Source organism: Passer montanus, unplaced genomic scaffold (assembly GCF_014805655.1).
Source record: "Passer montanus isolate IOZ18808 unplaced genomic scaffold, ASM1480565v1 scaffold38, whole genome shotgun sequence".
NCBI classification, from domain to species: Eukaryota; Metazoa; Chordata; class Aves; order Passeriformes; family Passeridae; genus Passer; species Passer montanus.
Genome location: NW_024368596.1, coordinates 3,440,290 through 3,461,147, shown reverse-complemented (window position 1 = coordinate 3,461,147; position 20,858 = coordinate 3,440,290). Strand labels below are relative to the sequence as shown.

The window sequence follows — 20,858 nt, the reverse complement described above, 5'->3', positions numbered from 1 at the left end:
AGCTGTTCATAAAATATTTTCAGACCTGATTAACATTGATTTGCACTTTTTATGTCATTCTCCCTCAGACTCAGAAATGTACCCTACTGTGTCTACTGCTCTGATTGAGCATTTCGTACTTAGATATATGAAGAATTAATTAAAACATGAACATAACAAGGTTGTCTATAAGACATTACCTTAAGTTTTCCTGCAATTCTTGGACTAACTCAATTTTTTACCCCATTTGTTTCAAAGATGTAACTGACAATCTCTCCACAAGGCAAACAGAAAGATGACATGCTTTTTTCATCCATAAAAATTCAGTGTGCAGAGGATAATGGGATATGTACAGTCACATGCAAACAACTGAGACTGACCCTCAAAATATAAACCATCAGGTTAAAACAGCCCCTTAGGACAGAGTTTCTGAAAGAATGTGTGCTATACACACAAACATAGTAACAAAGCTTAACAAACTACATTCTGTATTATAGAGGTACAAATAGGTGCACTTAACTTGCACAGAGCAAACTACCGGTATTATTGCCCCCTTGAATTATTATTGTTATTCCAGAAAGCAACTAAACATTTGTTACACATAAGCCTCTTACATGCAAACAAGTTTTACCATTTCATATTCCTTTCAGCACAAACACTGACGAGAACTCATTTCACTAAACTGGTGTTTGCTTTGTTCCACAAAACTATTCGGAAGCTAGAATTCCTTCTCTCCAGATCAGCACACTCATCATTTCACTCAGGTTCCAAACCCTCTTGAGCTCAGCTCTCATGCTCTTTGCTGTGCAGACACACACCTTCACTAGTAAGTACTGCAGAGCATGTCTCTTCATGTGTGTTTGAAGTTCCATGACTAAGGGACTATCCCCAGGCGTGGCACATTCTCTTAAGACAAAAGCATTAAACTTGTCCCCTTCATCACCACTCCCTAATATGGTTTTTGCATATAAAGATGGAGCACATCCATGTCTACCGTGCTCCATGCCAAAAACTACACGGACACAGTGTACTGGCATTATCTGAGCTTGCTTAAATAACCTAATCCTCAACAAAGTTGAAGGGGAAGAAGAGGAGAAAGTAATCCACAGGCACACCTTTTCTTCCTAACAAAGGATGCCTGTCAGTGGGCTTGGCTTTATGCCCACATCCTTTCTAGGATGGAATTTTCCCAGAGCATCTGCAGATTGCACAAAGGTGGCCTGTCATTCCAACAGGGGACATGCTCTACAGACCAGCCTACAGCTACCTTCCAGTGCAGAGTAGAGTCAGGCCCAGCTTCAGCCCCATGCTAAGATCTGTGCTTGGCTGAGAACGGACACAGTAAAGTGTGTCTGGAAATCCACATATGGTCCTGAAACTCTGCTTAGGGACCTACTTTAGACACTCATGTCTTTTCATGGCTTTGAGCCTCAGTAACTGATTATGCAAATTTATCTATATTAAGATTACTATTTTTCTCCAAAACCTCCTGACAGAAAACTGTGAAGTCTCCTCCTCATTCTCTTCAAAACTAAGCCATTAGAAGCATCTGTTTACCTTGTTTGCAACGGCATTGACATTGGGCCTTGCATCATAGATGGTCAGTTTGGAGATCTGCCCGTTGGCCTCCCTGATGATATCGAGGTATCTTTCATCATCTTTGTTCCGCTTGCCGCTCATTCCAACCAGGGGCTGACTGCAGCGCATGATTACAGCTTGGGTCTCTGGATGAATCCAGGAGAGAACCTGGCCACGTGGCAAACACACGGCACAGGAAACTCATTTTAGTACAAAAATCATAACTTAAAGCTATATTCTTTAAAATCCACAGTATGAAAATTAACACCTTACTTTTTATTTCTTCAAAATACAATCTCTTGACATCTCAACTGCTTCTAGTCTCACAAGATTCTTCAAAGAGTTCTCTTACATATTTAATGCTTACTGAAATCATACTTACCTATATAATCCAGTGTATTTCAATATTTTCCTACAAGTCTTAGGTTACAAAAATATCCTTAAAAGTAAACTAGTAACAAACACAGCAATCTCTGCTGAAACCAAAAAACAACTCAGGAGAATGAACTGATTGTAGAAATGGTGACTAAGATGCTCCAATTCTACATTTACAACTTTTCCCTTTTTTTTTTTTTTTTTTGGATAAGGAAGGGAAGTTGAACCTTCCTGCAGTATCTTGAATGTTTTCTCTTCTCTTTAAAGCACATTTTGTTCCCTAGCACTCTTTACAAAGAGAAGGCACTGGAGCGAAGCACATGCTGTCTTTGTTGTTCTGAGCCACAGAGGACGTGCCACAAAAGACAGTGAGCTGCCCAGGGAACAGATGCAGTGCCAAAGATTAAAGATAAGCAAGAAAACCAAAAAGCAGGCAAAAAAAATGCAATTTCATTGTTAAAAAATATTAATAAATAGTATTCTCACCCACTCCCTAAGTTGTGGTTTACAGAGTTAAAGAAGATCAGAATTCAAACAAAAAAAAGCCCAAAATCCAATCCTCAGAAAGTGTTCATTCCTGAGGTGTAGATCAGAAACAAGATCTGCCACGGGTGAGGGGGGTGAGGATAAGTGGCTATTTCTTGACAAGAATGAAATTACTATTTTAATAAAATTACTATTACCAAGGTAATTACTGTGCAGCATACCAAAAGGCCTGTCATGAATTTTGAGGTGAGAGGGATGACACCGTTAGGTTATTAGAACTCCATGCACAGGCTATACATTACACATCTGCCACAGGTGAGGGGGGTGAGGATAAGTGGCTATTTCTTGACAAGAATGAAATTACTATTTTAATAAAATTACTATTACTAAGGTAATTACTCACTGTGCAGCATACCAAAAGTCCTGTCATGAATTTTGAGGTGACAGGGATGACACCGTTAGGTTATTAGAACTACATGCACAGGCTATACATTACACGTATGTACTCTATACACATTATATACTATACAGGTATATGTGCATATATATATAGTAAATTTATAATTATACCTAGTCTGTTGATAAATACCATATCAAATAAAAATCTGTCATATTGAGCTGTGCATCTGTTTGAAACTGAGATTCAAGGCAGCTTTCCAATACTGTCTAAGAATCCAGCACATCTTCCAAGTTTGCCAAAGGGAAATACCAGTTAAAACAAGTATTGGGATAGAAATTAGTATTTTTTATGCTGCTATACAAAAATTCTCTTACCTCATAGAATTTTCATTACAGAAACTCAAGAAGTCAAATGGGTTTCTCTTATTCTGCACATTAAAAAGCCCAAGAATTCACTAAAGAGACTATGCTTGAAGTCTTATTTTAGGACTGACCAGTGGAACTACGTTTCAATGCCATGTGGTTTGCTTGCAGATCATTTGTGATTACTTTTCGTGGGCATTCAGCAATAGTAACCAGTGTATATGGCAGTAAGGCTCATTCCTCATCAAGAGAAATTGCACTGCTGGCCACTGTTACTGGGCAAGTCAACTTAAAACCAATGGAGCTGTTGTGGGTGATGGGGGAAAACCGGAAATGTGGTTTGACCAAGATACCAGTTTCAAGCAGTGAAAACCCCCAGCCAATCAAAACTATTTTGCCACAACCATTTCCAAAAAAAAAAGCATCCTCTGCGTCATGTTCAGCAAGAAGTTGTCTGGATGCAACTTAAAAAACTAGCTACACTTTCAGGCGAGTTCCATCAGCCAATACTCACTGGGATTCTATTTCGGGACCTAAAGGCAGCCACTTTCTTGAGATCATCATCTGTTGCGTTGTAGGGCACGACCAAGAGTGATGGGTACGTGTCACACAGCCCGTAGTGCTCGTTAATGAAAGTCACCCGCCACCGCTCGTTAGGCAGCCCCTAAAACATAACATGACCTTATTACATGTGGTTTTGGCTGAACAAGTAATAATTCTGCTTCTGAATTTTACATGACATTATGGCCACATGGCAACAATTTAACTAAGCACCGTTTCAAAGGAATAGAAGCAAAAAAGATTACAAGACCACACAAAGCAGCTCACTGGAGATGGATTCACAGCCTTAAACAGCTGCAGAGCCATCTCATACCCTTATGCACACAATTTTAGCCTTATAGTAACTCTCCAAACAATGACTGAAACTAGGAGATGTATTTCTTTAACTGTGGCTTTGAGGAAAGAAAATGACCTTCTCTCCTTGCCTAAAGTTCTGCTTTTCCACCTTCTCTGGTAAAGAGAGACTGTGGAGGAGAAAATCTCACTATAACCTTTCTTCCCTGCAGCCTGGTACTACCATCAGGTTAAAAGTAAAATTCAGGGTAACTTTCTTATAGAGAAAGAACAACTCCTTGTTGCACTCTGAGCAGTAAGGCATTACCAGGAGAAATACTGCTAAGTCCTCCACACATGCAAGGCGGGGTTTGTGTGGGTGTTTGTATTTTACCTTTTTTGTGCCTTAGGCTTCTAAACCATGAACCAAAAAAACTATGGAGGGTAAAAAAAATTAAGGAAGTTCTTATTCTCTATTTAATTTTTTGTAATGTCATACCTTAATTATCTAACAGACATTTAAAAATGAAATACCATCCTCTTTCATTGACATTTGTCCAAGACCACATAAAGAGCAAGGAAGAATACTGACAGACATCTGTAATTTCTGTAAAGCAATGTTGTTTCTAAAACAAGCTGTTTTTTTCCCCCACTTCATTTTGGGAAGAAGAACAAATCCAGTGTAAGTTTAGGACACTACAGTTACAGATTTGGCACATTCTTCCAACCTCTGCTCACTTAGCAGTGGCACATTGTAAGAGGCATCAATAAATTCCTTTGAAGAGCAAAGATTACCTTCCTGTGACATTCTAGGTTTTTTCAAAGGCTCAAGTGTTTTATTTCTTTCCTTTACCTTTCTTCAAGTTGCAATTCCATCCTCTCCCAACAGCTGATAAGAGAAATGTACAAACAGTAATTCCTCTATGCAAGCTGGGAGATGTGAAAGCACCAGGCAATGGCAACTGTAATAACCCACCTGTCTCCTGTATTCAGACATCGGGTTGTACACCATCCACCCATTTTCAGGAAACTTTTCTTCATTTACAAAGGCAAAAAATGGCTGTAAGATATAAAAGATATTACACCAAACTCTGACTGCAAATGGCAAATATGAGGGCTCATCATCAGTTATACCCTAATGCTCACTACAAAATAGGGCTGACTGCTCCATGGCAGCCCTACTCTCTCCATTTCTATCTGGTATGTGAAACACTATGAAGCAAAGGAAAAGTAACAAAAAATACAGATCTGGTAATGAAAATAATGAAAATATGACAACAGTTACAAGGTAACAAAAACCCCAGAAATTATAAAGGTTAACAGGTTGAATTTTTTTTCTTTTTTACTGTCAGGAGATTGAAATGCTTTAGAATGGTTTATTTCCCATATTTCACATTATCACTAAATAAACTACTGTCTTCTCACCAAATTTTCTCCAATAGGCACAGGCTCAATTATAACATACAATATTAGATGCTAAATTCAAAATAGAAAAAGCTTTTAATTGCTATTCATTGCCATTAGGAAGCAGCTGCCTTTCTGCATCCTCTCCCCAGCTAAGCAAGGAAAAACTTGTGGTCTGAGGTGTGATTCCAGCTACAAAGGTCCAGAGAGAAGGCAATTCCTCAAACCTGCACCACCACACCCTGCCCAGGAGGAGGCTTTGAACCTTAGGAAGGCTCTGGGCAACTCTGCTCAGCCCAATAAGTTACGCTGCTTTAAACACTGAACAGTTCACATCAAAACACAAAACTGAATCCCCCTCGGAAGGAGAAGTTTTTTCCTCATGTAGTTCAAGTAAACAAATATTTTAAACGGATGTTACTGCTCACTCAAGATGCTTTACGTCACTAGTTTTACAAACCAGAATTTTAAATTAAATCCCTACTTTAGAGCAAGTGCACTCATTGGTGAGTTTGCACAAGTAAACAATGCACTCCCTGGTTTTATTTTCTGAATGTCTTGACCATTTTTAAACAAGTAGACCCTCAGTGCGAATAAACATTACAAACTCTTTTTACTACGTGAACTGCTATGAAGTGGTATGGAGGGAGAGATGAAGAGGTGGACATCTACTCTATCAGAAAAAAAACATACCATGAAAAGTAGATGAAAATATCAGAATTCATTAAAAACTTGAAAAAGGTTGTTCAATTGCAAACAAGGAATACACCAAAATAGCAGTATCACTATCTGAAGCAGTAGATGCAACTGATTTGCTGAACTATTAATAAACAGCTACACACAAGAACCATCCCCTCCTCCCAAAGGAATTTGCTATATCCCAAAGAGCAACTATGCTAAGAATTCACCAAGGACCCAGAGACAAAGGAGAATCTTAGAACAGTATGAAAGAGAAACACTGGAATCCTAACAGGTCACTTAAAATATGTCTTGAAGGCAGGAGTAAGTCTTTTATTTAAGTTCCTACTTACTGCAAGTTTTCTCATAAGAAAGTAAAAATTACCCATCTGAAGCCCTGGTAAGCAAAACTCATGAGTTTATTACAGTGCACTGTGATAGCTGGTACATAGAACAGGTTTTTACTGACAAAAATAAAAAAAGGTGTTGTTCTGAACTAAAAATAAATGGCAGCTATGCTGCTCATGTCACCCACAAAAAAATTCACAAGACATCAGAGGGAAAAATGCATTTTGTTTTCATCTTTTAAAAACCAGGGTTAAATTTATTATGCAAGAGGGGATGGATTGAATCCTTTTGAAAGAACAATGTCCTACTATGTACAGCATGATTCATTTAAAATGCTTGGCTACAGCAGCTTTACCACATCTGCTACCAAAGCTCACAGTCACACAGCCCTTAACTATTTAAGTGGACAGTTATGCTTCATCAGTTTTGTTGATATTTCAGGCAGTACAAATTCTTCCTATGTTGCTCAATAAGAAAAAAATTGTTAGTAGAATAGATCAACCAGCAAAAACCTGAAGTTTTAAATCACAGAACACTAGAATGAATACAAAGATGTATGGAGCAAAATTTGGACTCAGGTTTTTATGTCAACAATTCTGAAAAAACTCCTGCTTTATACTACACAAGAATAGTATTTAAAAATTACCAATCTCTAAAATCCTGATGACTAAAAATTATTTTTCTTCTGCAAGCATTGACTAAATTTTAGCAAAAGGTTGACATACACACATTTTAATGTGCACCATCATGTACAGACTGCACAGTTAATCTGGTGACTACTGAAATTCTTACTCATTGTACCAAAAGATTAAAGATTTGAATTCCATTTCCACCACTCTCAATAGCTTCTCAGACAAGACTTGAAACACTGTGAAGATGGCCTGAGCTTTAGTCCAGCCTAACTGTGGAGTCTGAAACACAGTAACATCCCCACCATACCTTAGGCCCACTTCTCCCAACAAAACACACAATTATTGCTCTTATGTTGTCATTAAAACAGAGTAGGAAATACACAAATGCAATACTCTACATATAGTTATACTCAATTCATACAGGTCTATTTAATTTCTAACTACAGTTTACCTTACTTGACTGTAACAAGCAACCCACATTTATAATAATTTTATTATAAGAATCATAAACTTAATACAAGATATATGCTTAACTACAGCTGCATTTTCTGACCTGTGTCAGTACAAGCCTTATTTAACACATGTTTGGACATTACTTCTTTTTGCTTGAAACAAAATATGGTAATAAGCAATATCAAGTAATTCCTACTGAAAAACAATTTTTGTTGAATTGCATATTTTATTATTCTAATGCAACCAAACTGATAAACCACATTATAGTGAACAAGTAAATGCCATAAACACATTAGGTAGATCCCAGAAGGGTTTGCTATAGTTCAGGTTAGCTTCACATCTGCACTAATGACCCACATATTTATACTTTTGTCCTGAACAAGCCAAGACTACAGATTAAATGCAGTATGTTTGTGTATTTATGTCTCGATCAACTCAATGCCACTGAAGCTTTCGCCTCACAGTGCACAAAATCTGAGTGCAGCAGGCAAAAGGAACAGAAATAAACAGGAAGGAGAAATTATGCCATTCACAGTATAACATGCACAGGTTCTCTTTATACCTGATGTAAGATCTGAGAGGTGCTATCTTAGTAGAATTCCATGGCTTAGCTGTTTGTGGATACAGGCTCCTTCACATCAGAGCCCCTCACACACACACTGGCACGTGGGGAGGGAAGCAGGGAGTCCCAGCAGTGCCACAGGCAGTGGGTACAGAGCAGCTGGGTGGGTATTTATAGCCTTCAGATGCAGAGGGCAGAGCAAGGTCGGAGAGCGACATGAGCAGCGCCTGGCCCCGCAAGGCAGAAACCCTGCCAGCCTCTCCCAGTGCACCATTATTCACTCAGGAAAGCCTTTCAAATACCACAGTAATAAAAGGTTGGTCAGTTCTATGCCTTCTTCACACATCTTCCCTTCAAATCTAGGGTACATCCCTCCTAGATCCTCCTTCTCCCCAAACAACACTTTAGGCACTCAGAGTCTCCACCCTGACCTCCATTAATTTTTTCTTCCCTCTACATACACAGAATTCCATTCCTTTCTCTCATTGTTAATCCTGCCTCTCCAACAAAAAGCTTTTCCCTGCATCTCCCGCTGCACAGTCTATCTTCCCCAGAATTAAATCAACTGCAGCTTCATCACATGTGTCCAGATTGGAGTGGAAATTAGAATAAAAACATAAAATCTACATATAAGAGATATTCAGGTTCAGAAGAATACTGCAGTAAAATAGAAGTGGGCTTCACTGTGGATTTTTTGAGATCATGAATAGGTTTTTCAAAATCAAGAACATATAACCAAAAAGCAGAACTATGGTTTTGCACAGGTGCACCTGAGACAAGTCTGCAGTAGTTTGGTTGGGTGCTAAGGACAAACAGCAGCACGAGTTTCAGGCAAACCACCTGCTCAACATACCAGGGTTTCAGGCAGCAAGCCTGAGCTGGCATCCCCCTCTCAGCACTGAGACTGGCTTGCTGAAAGGTACCTAAACAAAAGACAGATTTCCCTCAAGTTATACTGATTATTTATCTCACATCTTGAGTTCAAGGCAGGATAATCTGCAGCCATTTCCAATGCACTGATCATGTCTGTTATAAGTTTGATGGACATTAATACTACATGTCCGATGGAAGCCCATCAACTCTGATTAGTTTATCAACTAATTAAAAATAAGTTTCTAATTCTTTTCACCTACCACGGGAAACAGAAAGAAGAAATCTAAGAAAACATTAAGCAAGTAAGAAATCAAGGAAGTGTAGTAAATCACCACTCAGAACACTTTTTGGGTGCAAAGTTTGTGACTTTTCAATACCTATAGTTGGCAAAACCAAGCAAGACTCACTATGCAACAGCTAAGATTTTTTTCCAAAAGCAAATTAAAAGCCCCTGCACAAAATGGAAGTAGGGATTTCATTGCAGATCCACAGCCTAAAAGCAGATAACTATTGCTTCACTTGAACCAGAAGGCTACTACACTTAAAAAAAAAAAAATCTTTCAAATCTTATCACAGTTTTGGTAAGCTACTTTCCATGCTTCACTGTGCAAATAATAGTTTACTTCCTCGCAGGTGTTAACCCACAATTTCAATACAGTCTCTATTTTTAAGCCTCCCACAGACAGAGTGCTTGTCTTTAACATTCAATTTCTCCTTCTCATTTAGTGCACAAAAATAATGTGCAATACATTGTAGCTCAAAACACAACATAGTTCTGTGAGGTAAAGAAGAAAGCATCTGCAATCTGACAATTACAGTTTAGCAAGCAGTCTATTCAGCAGGATAAATGTAATGTAAATATACAAATATCAATATAAATACAATAGCTACATATTTACTCTTATGGAAACACAGCACATAAATACATGTTATACTTGTACATGAATATATAATGTAGACACAACATAGGAAATATCTGACCAATCTTTATGCATTGCAAAAGAAGAAAGCAGCAAACCTAGAATAAAAATGTGCCACACACCTGTGAAGAAATCCAATTGCATTTTATATTTCTAACTCACTGATGTATGCTTTTTGCATATAATAAATCACTAAGTTTTTACTCACTGTAAAGGCTGACAGCTTCTCGGTGTATTTAAAAATAAATATATTATTCTTGCCATTATTAATGGCATTTAGAATGCCATTACTACAAGCTAGCCAGTTACATCTTACCCATTGATCCAAAAACTAAGGTCAGACATTGTAGTGCTGGTATAACTTTGTGAACACTGTCACACCCCTGCTGCCCTGGCTCTGGTGTGTCATGGGGAAGGAAGCCTCAAGCCAAGGGGTTCTTTGCAAATCCAGGTGCCCTGTCAGACAGGCCCCATGGCCAGCCCTGCTCCAGCTGAAGTCACCTGTGCAGATCCAGCAGCAACACTGGTGTGAGCTGACCCTCAGACATTTCACAGGCCAGGATAAGCAGTGACATCAGGAGCACTTCCAGTCAGCCAGCACAGCCACCAGTCTCATCAAAATGGGCATTCCCACAGACCTACTGGGGTTAGGAATAAACACCGACTGTGCAGATACTGTGGTGCTGAACAATCTCAGAAAAATGATGATGTGTACTTTCATGGTAAGTTGAGGAAGTGAAGCAGCTGCTATGCAGAAACTAAACTACAGAGACCAAATATATCTCATCTTTTGTGGTGTACTAAAACATCTCATTTTGGGGGGGGAGGGGGGCTGACTATTTTGGTTTCATTTTTTCAGTCGTTAAAAAAAAGCAAACTTTCAGCAACAATTTTGTTTCAATTAGCCCAAGTTTGCAAATGTAACAGAGGATTAGCAACAGCAGCTGCTTGCTGCCCATCAACTCTGCTGTCAGTCAGATGAACTATCAGATTTTACTTTAAGTTACTGATTCAAGGATGTCTGAACCCAACCTATGCCCAAACTGGAGACAAACAAGAATCAGCTTCTGTAAGTGAGCACCAAGGACAATGCTGAGGCACAGGGGAACAGTTCTGAACAGGCCTGTGATTTATTATAGGCTCTCAAACACTGCTGTTGGGATGGTGATGGAGACAAATCCTGAAAACAATAAGTACACTCCACTCAGAAATCACCTTTTGGGTTTTATTTACCATCCATTTGTACGAGAATAGAACAGCATGAAGAAAACAGAAGCAAGGCATCTCTAGCACTTCCTGTTCAGAATCAGCTCTTTGGGTAAAGTTCTACTATAGCTGAAAATCAATCACATAAAAATCTGACATAAAATATAAAAATATAGATAAAAATCAGGACAGTAAAGCATTAGAATTTTATTGTCCTGATGGTATCTTATTTCCACTGCAAAGCTGTACAAGCATCAGTGCTGCTGAACCAGCTAAACATCAAGGATTCAGTTTCCGTTGAAGATGGAAGATGGTCAAAGTTAAATTAATATTTATCATTGATAAAAACAGGACATTCCCCTCTTTTCTCTCCTGCCTTTTACCTGCTCCACTCACATGTCCACTCTTGCACTGGTTCTGATGCATACTGATTTCAAACCAGGTCTCCCCAAATTATTCAAAGCAGCATAAGACTAACCAGAATATTTTGTGCTGGGTGAGTTATGCTGGCTTAGCAATTATACAAATATCAGTTTGGTATCAGAAGAATAATCAACCACACAACTGAAAGGTAGAGAGGAGATCAGAGAAGAGCCAGAGCTCAGCATTTGAGTATCAGAGGGCTTCCATCTCCACTCAGCTGTCATGTTCTTTGTAGAACACCTCCCTGTGTGAGCTGGCTACAGAGCCAGAGCGTTAGACAGCACTGCAAGGGGAAGGCAGGCATGCACAGTCCCAACACCCTGCCACACTCACACAGTGAAACCTTGATCTAAACCAGCCACTGAAAGGAGCAGTGCCATCATCCCTTCTCATTCACATCCACCCAAAGATGCTTTCACACCACTCTTACTTTGGACTAACAAGACAGGAAATAACTCAGAGTAAAGCTTTTATTTTTATCTCCTTGATAACTTTAGTTCCTTTCAGTTCCCTATGTGGTTCATCATGCAGCCTCAAACTCATGCAACAAAAAGCAAGACAGGAATGGAAAACCAGGCAGAAACACTCACCTTTGGCAGGATCAGTTTAAACTGCTTGCCAAAATACAATGAAAGCACGCCAAAAAAAATCACACACTTGTTTTGCTCATGTTAAAGTTAAGGGCTCATCAACACTGTGACATTGAAAATAAGGACAGTTGCAACTTCAGATGGAACACAGGCTCACTTTATTTCCCTCCAAAGTAATCCTGCTTTCTAACAGGCATACTCTGCTTCAGACATAGTTATGAGACAAAGCACAGCCACCCTCCCTCCACACTGTCACTGTCTCCCCAACTTTTGTGCTTTACTGAATCCAAGGGCCAAATTACTACTGCCCTCAACCAAGACTTTTGGTATTAAGCTTAACTTCTGTTGGCAAGTGGCCTTCACACAGGCCATATAATGATGAGCTTTATTAGGTTCAACAGGTCCAGCAAATAAGGCAGGAAGTGGCCAACTCCACAGATCACTCACTGCCATCACCAGACAGGATCTCCAGGTCTTTTTGGATGAAGAACCCAATAGAAGTCCCCATCTCATCACCAAGGTATTCACACCCCATAGCTGGATTATCCCACAAGACACACTCCTAAGTCAGTTACAACTTGATTTGCCCATATTCACTACTACTATCAAAAAAACCCCTCTTCCTCATGATATTGTGGATGGCATGGGCATGACAGAATCTACAACACAGGAAATATTCAACAATACACTTGACTGTGCCCTGGATAACCCAATCCACAACCCTCTTGCAGCAGAAGCCAAAACCCTGTGATGTCGAGAAGACACTTTTGATCTGAACCTCTCCATAACTTGGTATTTCCACATACAGCTTCTTCTTTTACATCATACTTTCAAGGTTCACATATCCTGTCATCCTTTCAATCATTCACTATTTTAAAATTGATAAAATGGGAACAGAAGAATTAGATATATTCACTTCTTTAACAACTATCTTATTTGTGATTACAACTCCTCACACCTACCTAAATGTAAAAATCCATTTCATTTCTGAAGGCCTATTTGTTACCAATACAAAATATTCTAAGCAAAAGCATTTATTTTCTCTTATGCTTTCACTCCACAGTTTGTATATAGAAGGAAAATTTCTGCAGAAAAGTTTTAAAGAATTAAATGTTTATAAAGTCCACTCCATAGACTGACACATACATTCCTGGAAAGAAGCAAGATTCTTACTGCAGCCTTGTATACTCAACAATTCTTTGAATAAAGTTCTTAAAATTCAGAGCAGAAGCTCCCAATACTTTACAAAAAGTGTTCTTATACAATTATCCCAAATTAAAGCACACCAATGAAGTGTAAATTGAGTATTACAATGGACAAAATAAAGCATTTACTAAAGAGATGTCAAATCACTCACAATAAGCACAGTTCATAGATTTTAAGAAATGGAAGATAATTATTAGCTTGCATCATTGTTGCTCAATTCCTTCCACAAGATGCTTTTTTACCCTGAAATAAACCTGCGCAAATTCATAAATGACTTCCTGTTATATTTTTCATTAGTTTAATCAATAAAACAAGTGTTGTCTTACCATATAATTTTCTCCTGAAGTAAAACCCTTGAAGAGTCATACTTACCACTGCCTTGGAGACTACTTGATTAATTAATGTTTTCAAGAAAACAAGGGACAATAAACTTGCAGTTTCTAAGCAATGAAATCTGTATGGAGCAGAGGTGCTCAGTAGTATATCTGAAGTACATCCATAATTTTACAAAATATATAGATTTAAGTGTTGTAAATATACAAAATAAAAGCTGCTGTTTAGTTTATGCTAACACCAGGTTCTGTGGTTATACTTTTTAAGCAGCCATGATGTAGCCAATACTAGGTCAAATAGGTAGTTAACTGGCAAGAGCTCTGCATTAATACAACTCAGCAATAGAAATGATGTAACTTACCATGTTATGTGACTGGGGAAAAGCATATTTTGTGAGGACTTCAAATATATCTCTTCTACTGTGCCCTTCTTGTTTTAATGCAAACCGTAAATTCCTCATATCCTAAAAGAAAGCCATTATCTGTTAGGTGAGCCAAAGCTGTAAGAGGCTTCTCTCTATACAAGTGCTATATTATACACTAAACATGATTTAGAATCTGCTTGTAACACACCTCAAACTCTTGTGAATGTTCAGGTTTATTTCTTATCCCATAAAACAGAATAGAGTGTAAGAATTGTACAAATACAGCAGGACCACACTCTGTGTGCTGCAAACAGCACTTTGCCATGAAGCCTTCAGAAATGGCTCTATTCGAGTCACTAAAAAGTCTCATGAGCCACTGACAGCTTGCAGGATGGGAATTACTCTGTTTTTGAAAGAAAGATTTGCCAATAATGTGTGTAAAATACATTGTTCTTATGTTCTCATCACTGGTGTCAAAAATAAGCAATCTGTGCATTAACTACTAAGAATCAAATGTGCACACACTCCATGAATCCAGTAAAGGACCCTGAGTTATCCACTGGGAACTCCCCTATGACCATGGTTTTCCATGGTGTAAATTTTTTGTAATACTATAGATATTTTTTACATAAACTTTTTACTGGCTTTATAGTTTATAAAGTCCTTGTTTGAGGTGCTCTTCAAAGATATCAGAATTATTTAAAATATTCATTTTAGAACAAATAACAAAGCAGAGCAGTAATAATGCCCTAAAATACAACTGATGTTCAAAACCTTGTCAATTAGTGATTTGGAAAGCAAGACCAACCTCTCCCCTTGCATGCAGGAATGTCAGTTAAACAGCCCTTTATACAAAAGGCATTTCCCTGTCCAGTTTCAAAAAGCTCTTTTTAAATTCATCCGTAAGCATGTACTTTTCTCTTCCTATAAATAGGTGATCAGTGAGACAAAACCACTCTAGATTTCATTTTCTACTGAATTATTGGGAAGTCTTACTTTACAGGTTATATCTAATCCATAAGAGTTCTCTCCTCTGCTTGAAGCTCCTCCCATTTTTTCAATCCTTGAAATTACACCCAATGGAACATTCAGTATCACAACAGGATCCTGCAAGAAAAGTTTGAGTAAGGAAAAGGTTAATGTGAAAAAAAGACTCAAGCAAAATGTTCTTGTGCATTCCAGAAGAGAAGGCAGACATGAAATACATACAGGAGACAAAAGCATGTTTCTGCCTTTGAGTCTCCTCTCCCAGCATGTTATGAAGTCTGTACAGTCACTCTACAGCCTTGAGTATCATCCAGTTTAACATGCTACAAAAATATTTCATGCCTTGTTCAGTATGCAGAGAAAACAGTGGCAACACCCTAAGAGATGCCTTCTGCTACACACTGATTGCCCCTGCTTGTTAATACTGCTGTATTGATATACAGCATAAAGCAGAACTGAATGAAAAAAGACATTACTAGTACAGTTAGCTGCAGTCAGAAAGACCTCAGTTCAATAGTCCCAAATCCTTATTTAAAAAAAACAAAACACATTATGAAAGATCACAAGCACATTTTACTCTTTTCCATGTCACTGCTTATCAAACATATTACCACTTCCCCTACCCATAGAAGGGTCTACTGATCAAAGTATTTTTCTTTTCTAACAGCAAGGACAATCAAAGTCTTGGTTTACTGACAGCCATTTTAAGAACTATTGCACATCATTAGTTACTGCTCTTGATCTATCACACATTAAAGTGTAAAGGGAACAGCTATCAAAAAAGCTCTGACAGACAAAAGATACAGGTATCAGTTCAGTGTAAGTGATTAAACTGTAATTTTACCAGGCAAAAATCACACTTTTACAACACAATTAATTTTAAAGAACTTGTATTTTAATACAGATATCTCAGTGGCACAAAGGCAATTACTATTTAGTCATTACAGAATTAAGATATGGTTATTACAAACATTACAGATCATTTCAAGCAAAAAGCCTCCCATGCAATCCCACAAGCATATGTGTGCCAAAACTAAAACAAATGAACTGGCCACAAAATAAATCAAAGGCAGTGGGGGTGAACGGAAGGGAGTTTAAAGCCAACTCATCCCATGAAGTAATTGTGGCATATTACTCACATTTTCCACACTTCTTAGGTACAGCCTGTAGTTTGTGATGTACACTCTTCCTTTAACGGGGCCATTAAATGGACACATATAAATGACATCTTTGTCTGTAAGAAATGTAGTATTTCTTAAAAGATTGTGGAAAGACAAAATGAGAACTGAGGACAGTACTACTTACATAGCAGTAAAACAAAACAAGAGCTGTACTCAGAGGTAAATTAATTTAGAAAGTAATACATTTAAGTTTTATCTACTTGAATTATTAAGAAAATGTGAAAGACTCATATACTACATTGGTCCAAATAAAGTGCACAGATTTCAGTAGCCTTCCCTAGTTATATTTGTGTTTTCTTTCTCAGCACTACACAGGAGGACACAGAACAGGGAGTACTGTTATTACTGTACTGCAGTCTATTCACCATCCCAAAACAAACACATTGTTGATACTATTACACCATTCTGTAAACAACTCTCTACTGAAGTAGTAGTTCAAGCTGAAGAGTGTTTAGGGAACTCACCATGCTGCAAAGAAACATTACATTTCAATTTGAGGCAATCAAACAGAGTAGGGCCACCAGTAGTGTTTCAGCAAGGACAGTAACAGAACAAATACTAACACATACCATTCAAAAAGATTTAAGTGAAGCAATGAAAACAGAATCACAGAATTGTTAAGACTGGAAAAGATACCTCAAGATCGAGTCCAACCATGACATTAAAGACTTCCATTTATTCCTTCCTGTCCACTCATTTCTTTAGCCCAATCTATTTGTCTGCCTTCCACAGAAAGTGCCCTATTCCAGTGCAGTGCCACAAAGCACAATTTCCATAAGGATCACATCATACATCCATCTTAGTCCCACACCTTCTCCCTCACACCTTCATTAAAAACAAAACTGCTTCCTCTGAATCACCACTTTGTTTTCAACTAAGCCGATCTTGTTTACAAAACTCAACAAATCTGGGCATAGGGGAGGAGAAGCTGCACAAGTGAAAAACAGACTCCAACAGACACTTCCATTTCAGGAAGAGCCTCCATCAAGAAAACAAAACTACACAGTACATTAATCTCCCTCATGCTACAGCATTTATGTATGTAAAAGCCAACAAGAGCAGAAAAGCCCTGTTCATGCCCTCTGTCAAGGAAGAGTAAGGTGGTAGTTTGGGAATTCACATTTAGGCTTAAATTCTACACCACTCTACAAGGTATCAATGCATAGTGGATAGAACATAGAATTCCCTTGACTTCAGAAAGCTTGGAGGAGCTCTCATCACTCAACATGTGCTGTTTAATCCGTAGCTACAATTAGGACACAACTTGCAATTTCTTTCTATGGGAAGATCTGGCATGCGTAGAAGCCAAGACTTTAAACACTTAAAAGTTATTTGTGGTAAGTGATAAAAAGAATCTTTCACCATTTCTTTGAAAAACTCATGACATTTCAGCATGACTTACCTTTGCCCCCAGCCCAAACCAGTTCAAATTACAAAACAATTCAGTGAGATACAAGTGTTTGCCAGACTGCTGAACATCCCTGTATCAGGCACCTATTGAGCTTCATACCTGTAACCCTGGTCTCCCCTGGCAGACGAGGTATTTCTTCATTTTGTTCCCAATTAGCTCCATCTTTTAGAGTCTAAAGAAGAGAAGCACAACAGCACATCACAGTTTATTTACCATTTCAAGTTCCAGACTGAAAATAAAAACCACCAAACTTAAAGGTAATTCCTGCATGGGAAAGAACAGTTTTTGCCAAATTCACAGGAATTCACAGACTGAACCAAAACAGGAATACACACCACTATCTTACAATCCAACTATGAAATGTTTAAAGGTTGAGCAGATCTGAAACATAAGCAGGCTTTAACCTCTCTTAACAGAATAGTCAGTTATTTGTATTAAATTGGAATTAAACCTCTATCCTCTACGTTCTCTGGAAGTTGTGTGCATTTATTTTTCCAAGTACGTTGGGCTTGGAAGAACAAATCAACTGCAATTACTTAAGCAATGTACTCACAACTATCACACACACTCTACTGTTTTCTTGCACCCTGGTTACATTTTCTTCAGCTGCACAGCATCAGAAAGCAGAGAGACATGAAACTTCGATTGTTTCAATATATTTTTCACTCTAGATGAACATCTTAAAAATGAGCCAGACAAATATAGCAAGGTATAACTTAGCAATTGAAATACAGAATTAAAGGCAAGAAAGTGCCAAAAATTTTCAAGAATGCCACAGGATATTTTAAGGTAGAAAGTAAGGGTTAGAGTAATTACATTAGAACTGATTTTAAGGAACCTCTTGTTAGTTATGATACCAAATACTTTGCCCATCCACTCCAAAAGATATTTAAATCATCTCAGTTAACTGCATTAGAATTTTAACAATAAAAATAAATATATACATTCAAGAAGCCATTTAAATACTTATTTTTCTAACCAAATATGCAAGACAATGCTCTCTGGGAACTCTGATGTAGAAAACTAAACATGAAAAAAGTTACACTTACCTGTTTACTTGAGGAGTTTTCCAAGGAGTTTGAATTATATTTAGGTGTTGATGATGAGGCCATGCCGGGTATCTGATAAGTAAACACAAATTGAAGACTTAAACTACCTCCTGAGCTACAAGACTATTTCCAGGAGAGATTTTAGACTTTTGAGGTCCACAGGTAGACATCAAGAACTTAAAAGAATGTTTTGCAAGCTACCAATAATTCAAAAAATTACACAATCCCTTGTAATTGAAGGTTACTATTCAAAAACATCCAAATCTAACAAGAAATTCATTACAAGCTTTGCAATTGGGTCTTATTATAAGGAGTATTCTGACTCAAGTTCTGGAATGGAATTCCGATGTTGGAACACGAGTATTGGTTCAGTAAACAGACATTAGAGTGCTTGTTTTAAGTCACTGCATACACATATTATGAAATGCTACCTACTTGGAGTATTATTGCACAGCTCTTGAACTCACAATCATGTCAATACACTCATGTGGTTCAAGTCTAAAAAATACAAGAAAAAGAAGGGCTTCCACAGTACTTCTCTGTTTAAAAAAAATCCCCCATTTCCTGACTGAAGCTTCAGTTAGTACACCAAAAGAATGAGTGTCCAGCCTTCTGGTCTGAACAACCTTTATGCATTTAAAGGAAAAGGATATTCTTTCTTTTTTTAAAATGGTATTAATTAAAGACAAAATCTTGTGTGACAGAGGCTGCATCACCTTAATTTCCCAACAGTGCACAAGGGAATTTTAGAACTAACAGTGGGAAAACACTTCCCTTTCACTACTCACACACCCTTCATCAACTGATCTGACATCACACAGCAGTCTTGAAGAGCTTCTGTTTGTTTGTTTGGGGGGGAAGATGGTTACAGACTACACAGTCTTTGTTTCTATTGCACAAATTTGTAGTCTTTAAAAAGCACTATCTCTCCCCTCTCAACACTGGAAAGTTTGGCCAGAACTCTGCACCATGAAAAGCAGCCCCACACTCCTGTGTAACATTGGGCTGACAGTGAAAATGCTTTGACATTACTTTAACAGTACACAAATGTGTCTGTGCCACATCCTGAAGTTCTACAGGGTTGTTACCCAAATCCTTCATATCTCACTAAGAACGCAGGAAACCTGACATTGTGTTTAAAACTGCAATATTCAGTGATACAGTTTACCAGTACAAAATCACATCCCTCCACAAAAACGAAGGAACACATATTCAGTTGAAGAAATGAAGACAAAAAAGCTTTGAATGCCACAGAGCCTGTGTGACCCTGCACACAGAGGGTGCACACCTCCCTGCTTGGTGTCCAGCAATCTTAACTTTCTCTAAACACTGAAACAGGGGCACTGAACTGCTTTCAGTGCAATGCCAATAATTTCAATTAAAAGGTATTAGCAATCAAAATTAAATCATTATCCTTTCAAACTACCCTACACAGAAATACTGTTGCAACAGTGGTGTCTAATATTTTGACCATAGAATATTAAGAGAAGATATTTTCACAGCTTTTCCTTTCTTGCAATATCTTACATACTATAAACTTAAAGTCCACTCAACTTCTTCTGTATTGCCATGCCAACTCCTCAACATCCAATACTTGCTCAGATAAGATTCTTCAATTTATAGAAGTTTAAGATTTTATAAATGTAAAAGGCATATTCATTCAGAAGGTTGTTTTTTAAAAAAAAATCCATAGGAAGTGTCCTTTTTTCCGTATTTTAAATGAGAAATGCCAGGTGAGATGAAGGCACAGCAGCCCCAGTTTTTCTATGTCAGCAGAGACCAAGTCACTACAGCTCTAAACTGGAGCTCACGTAAATTTAAATTAAGGCTGCACCAACCACAAGAGACAAGTGAGCACAAACAAGCCCTAGAAAAGTGCCTTTTAAAGGATGTGACAACCCTGAACAGATCTGCACTGCAAAATGGAAATTCTGACTGCAGCAGGTACTGGCACACCCGAGCTGGCTGTTGATCTTGCAACCACAGCTCCTCCAGCAGCAAGGCCACAGGGGGAGCCCAGCCAGGACCTGGACACTCACCTCAGAGCCAGCCCACTGCCAAAGCTCAGGAAAACAAAAGCTTGTTTGGACACTCCTGGTGCCTTCCAATCACAGTGTACTCCTGCTGCTCACACAGGGAACAGCACCAAGTGTTTCAAAAGCCTTCTGTCTGCTCCTTTGATTTCTTTATTATTTCCTTCCCTTACTTGCACATTCACTAAGTC

The 20,858-nt window shown here is 38.2% G+C and overlaps 1 protein-coding gene across 2 annotated transcripts in view; it reads right to left on the bottom strand.

Moving 5' to 3' along the window:
- Positions 1–20,858, bottom strand: part of MTM1 (myotubularin 1) — a 42,114-nt gene that overhangs the window by 13,147 nt on the left and 8,109 nt on the right. For both annotated transcript variants that reach the window (XM_039717374.1, XM_039717375.1), the window contains exons 3-10: positions 18,635–18,706; positions 17,685–17,757; positions 16,133–16,227; positions 15,003–15,113; positions 14,004–14,105; positions 4,991–5,074; positions 3,695–3,844; positions 1,537–1,725 (exon numbers count right to left, since the gene is read on the bottom strand). In XM_039717374.1, the coding sequence (XP_039573308.1) occupies positions 1,537–1,725; positions 3,695–3,844; positions 4,991–5,074; positions 14,004–14,105; positions 15,003–15,113; positions 16,133–16,227; positions 17,685–17,757; positions 18,635–18,697 (867 nt within the window). In that variant the 5' untranslated portion in view covers positions 18,698–18,706. The remainder of the gene's footprint in view (positions 1–1,536; positions 1,726–3,694; positions 3,845–4,990; positions 5,075–14,003; positions 14,106–15,002; positions 15,114–16,132; positions 16,228–17,684; positions 17,758–18,634; positions 18,707–20,858) is intronic.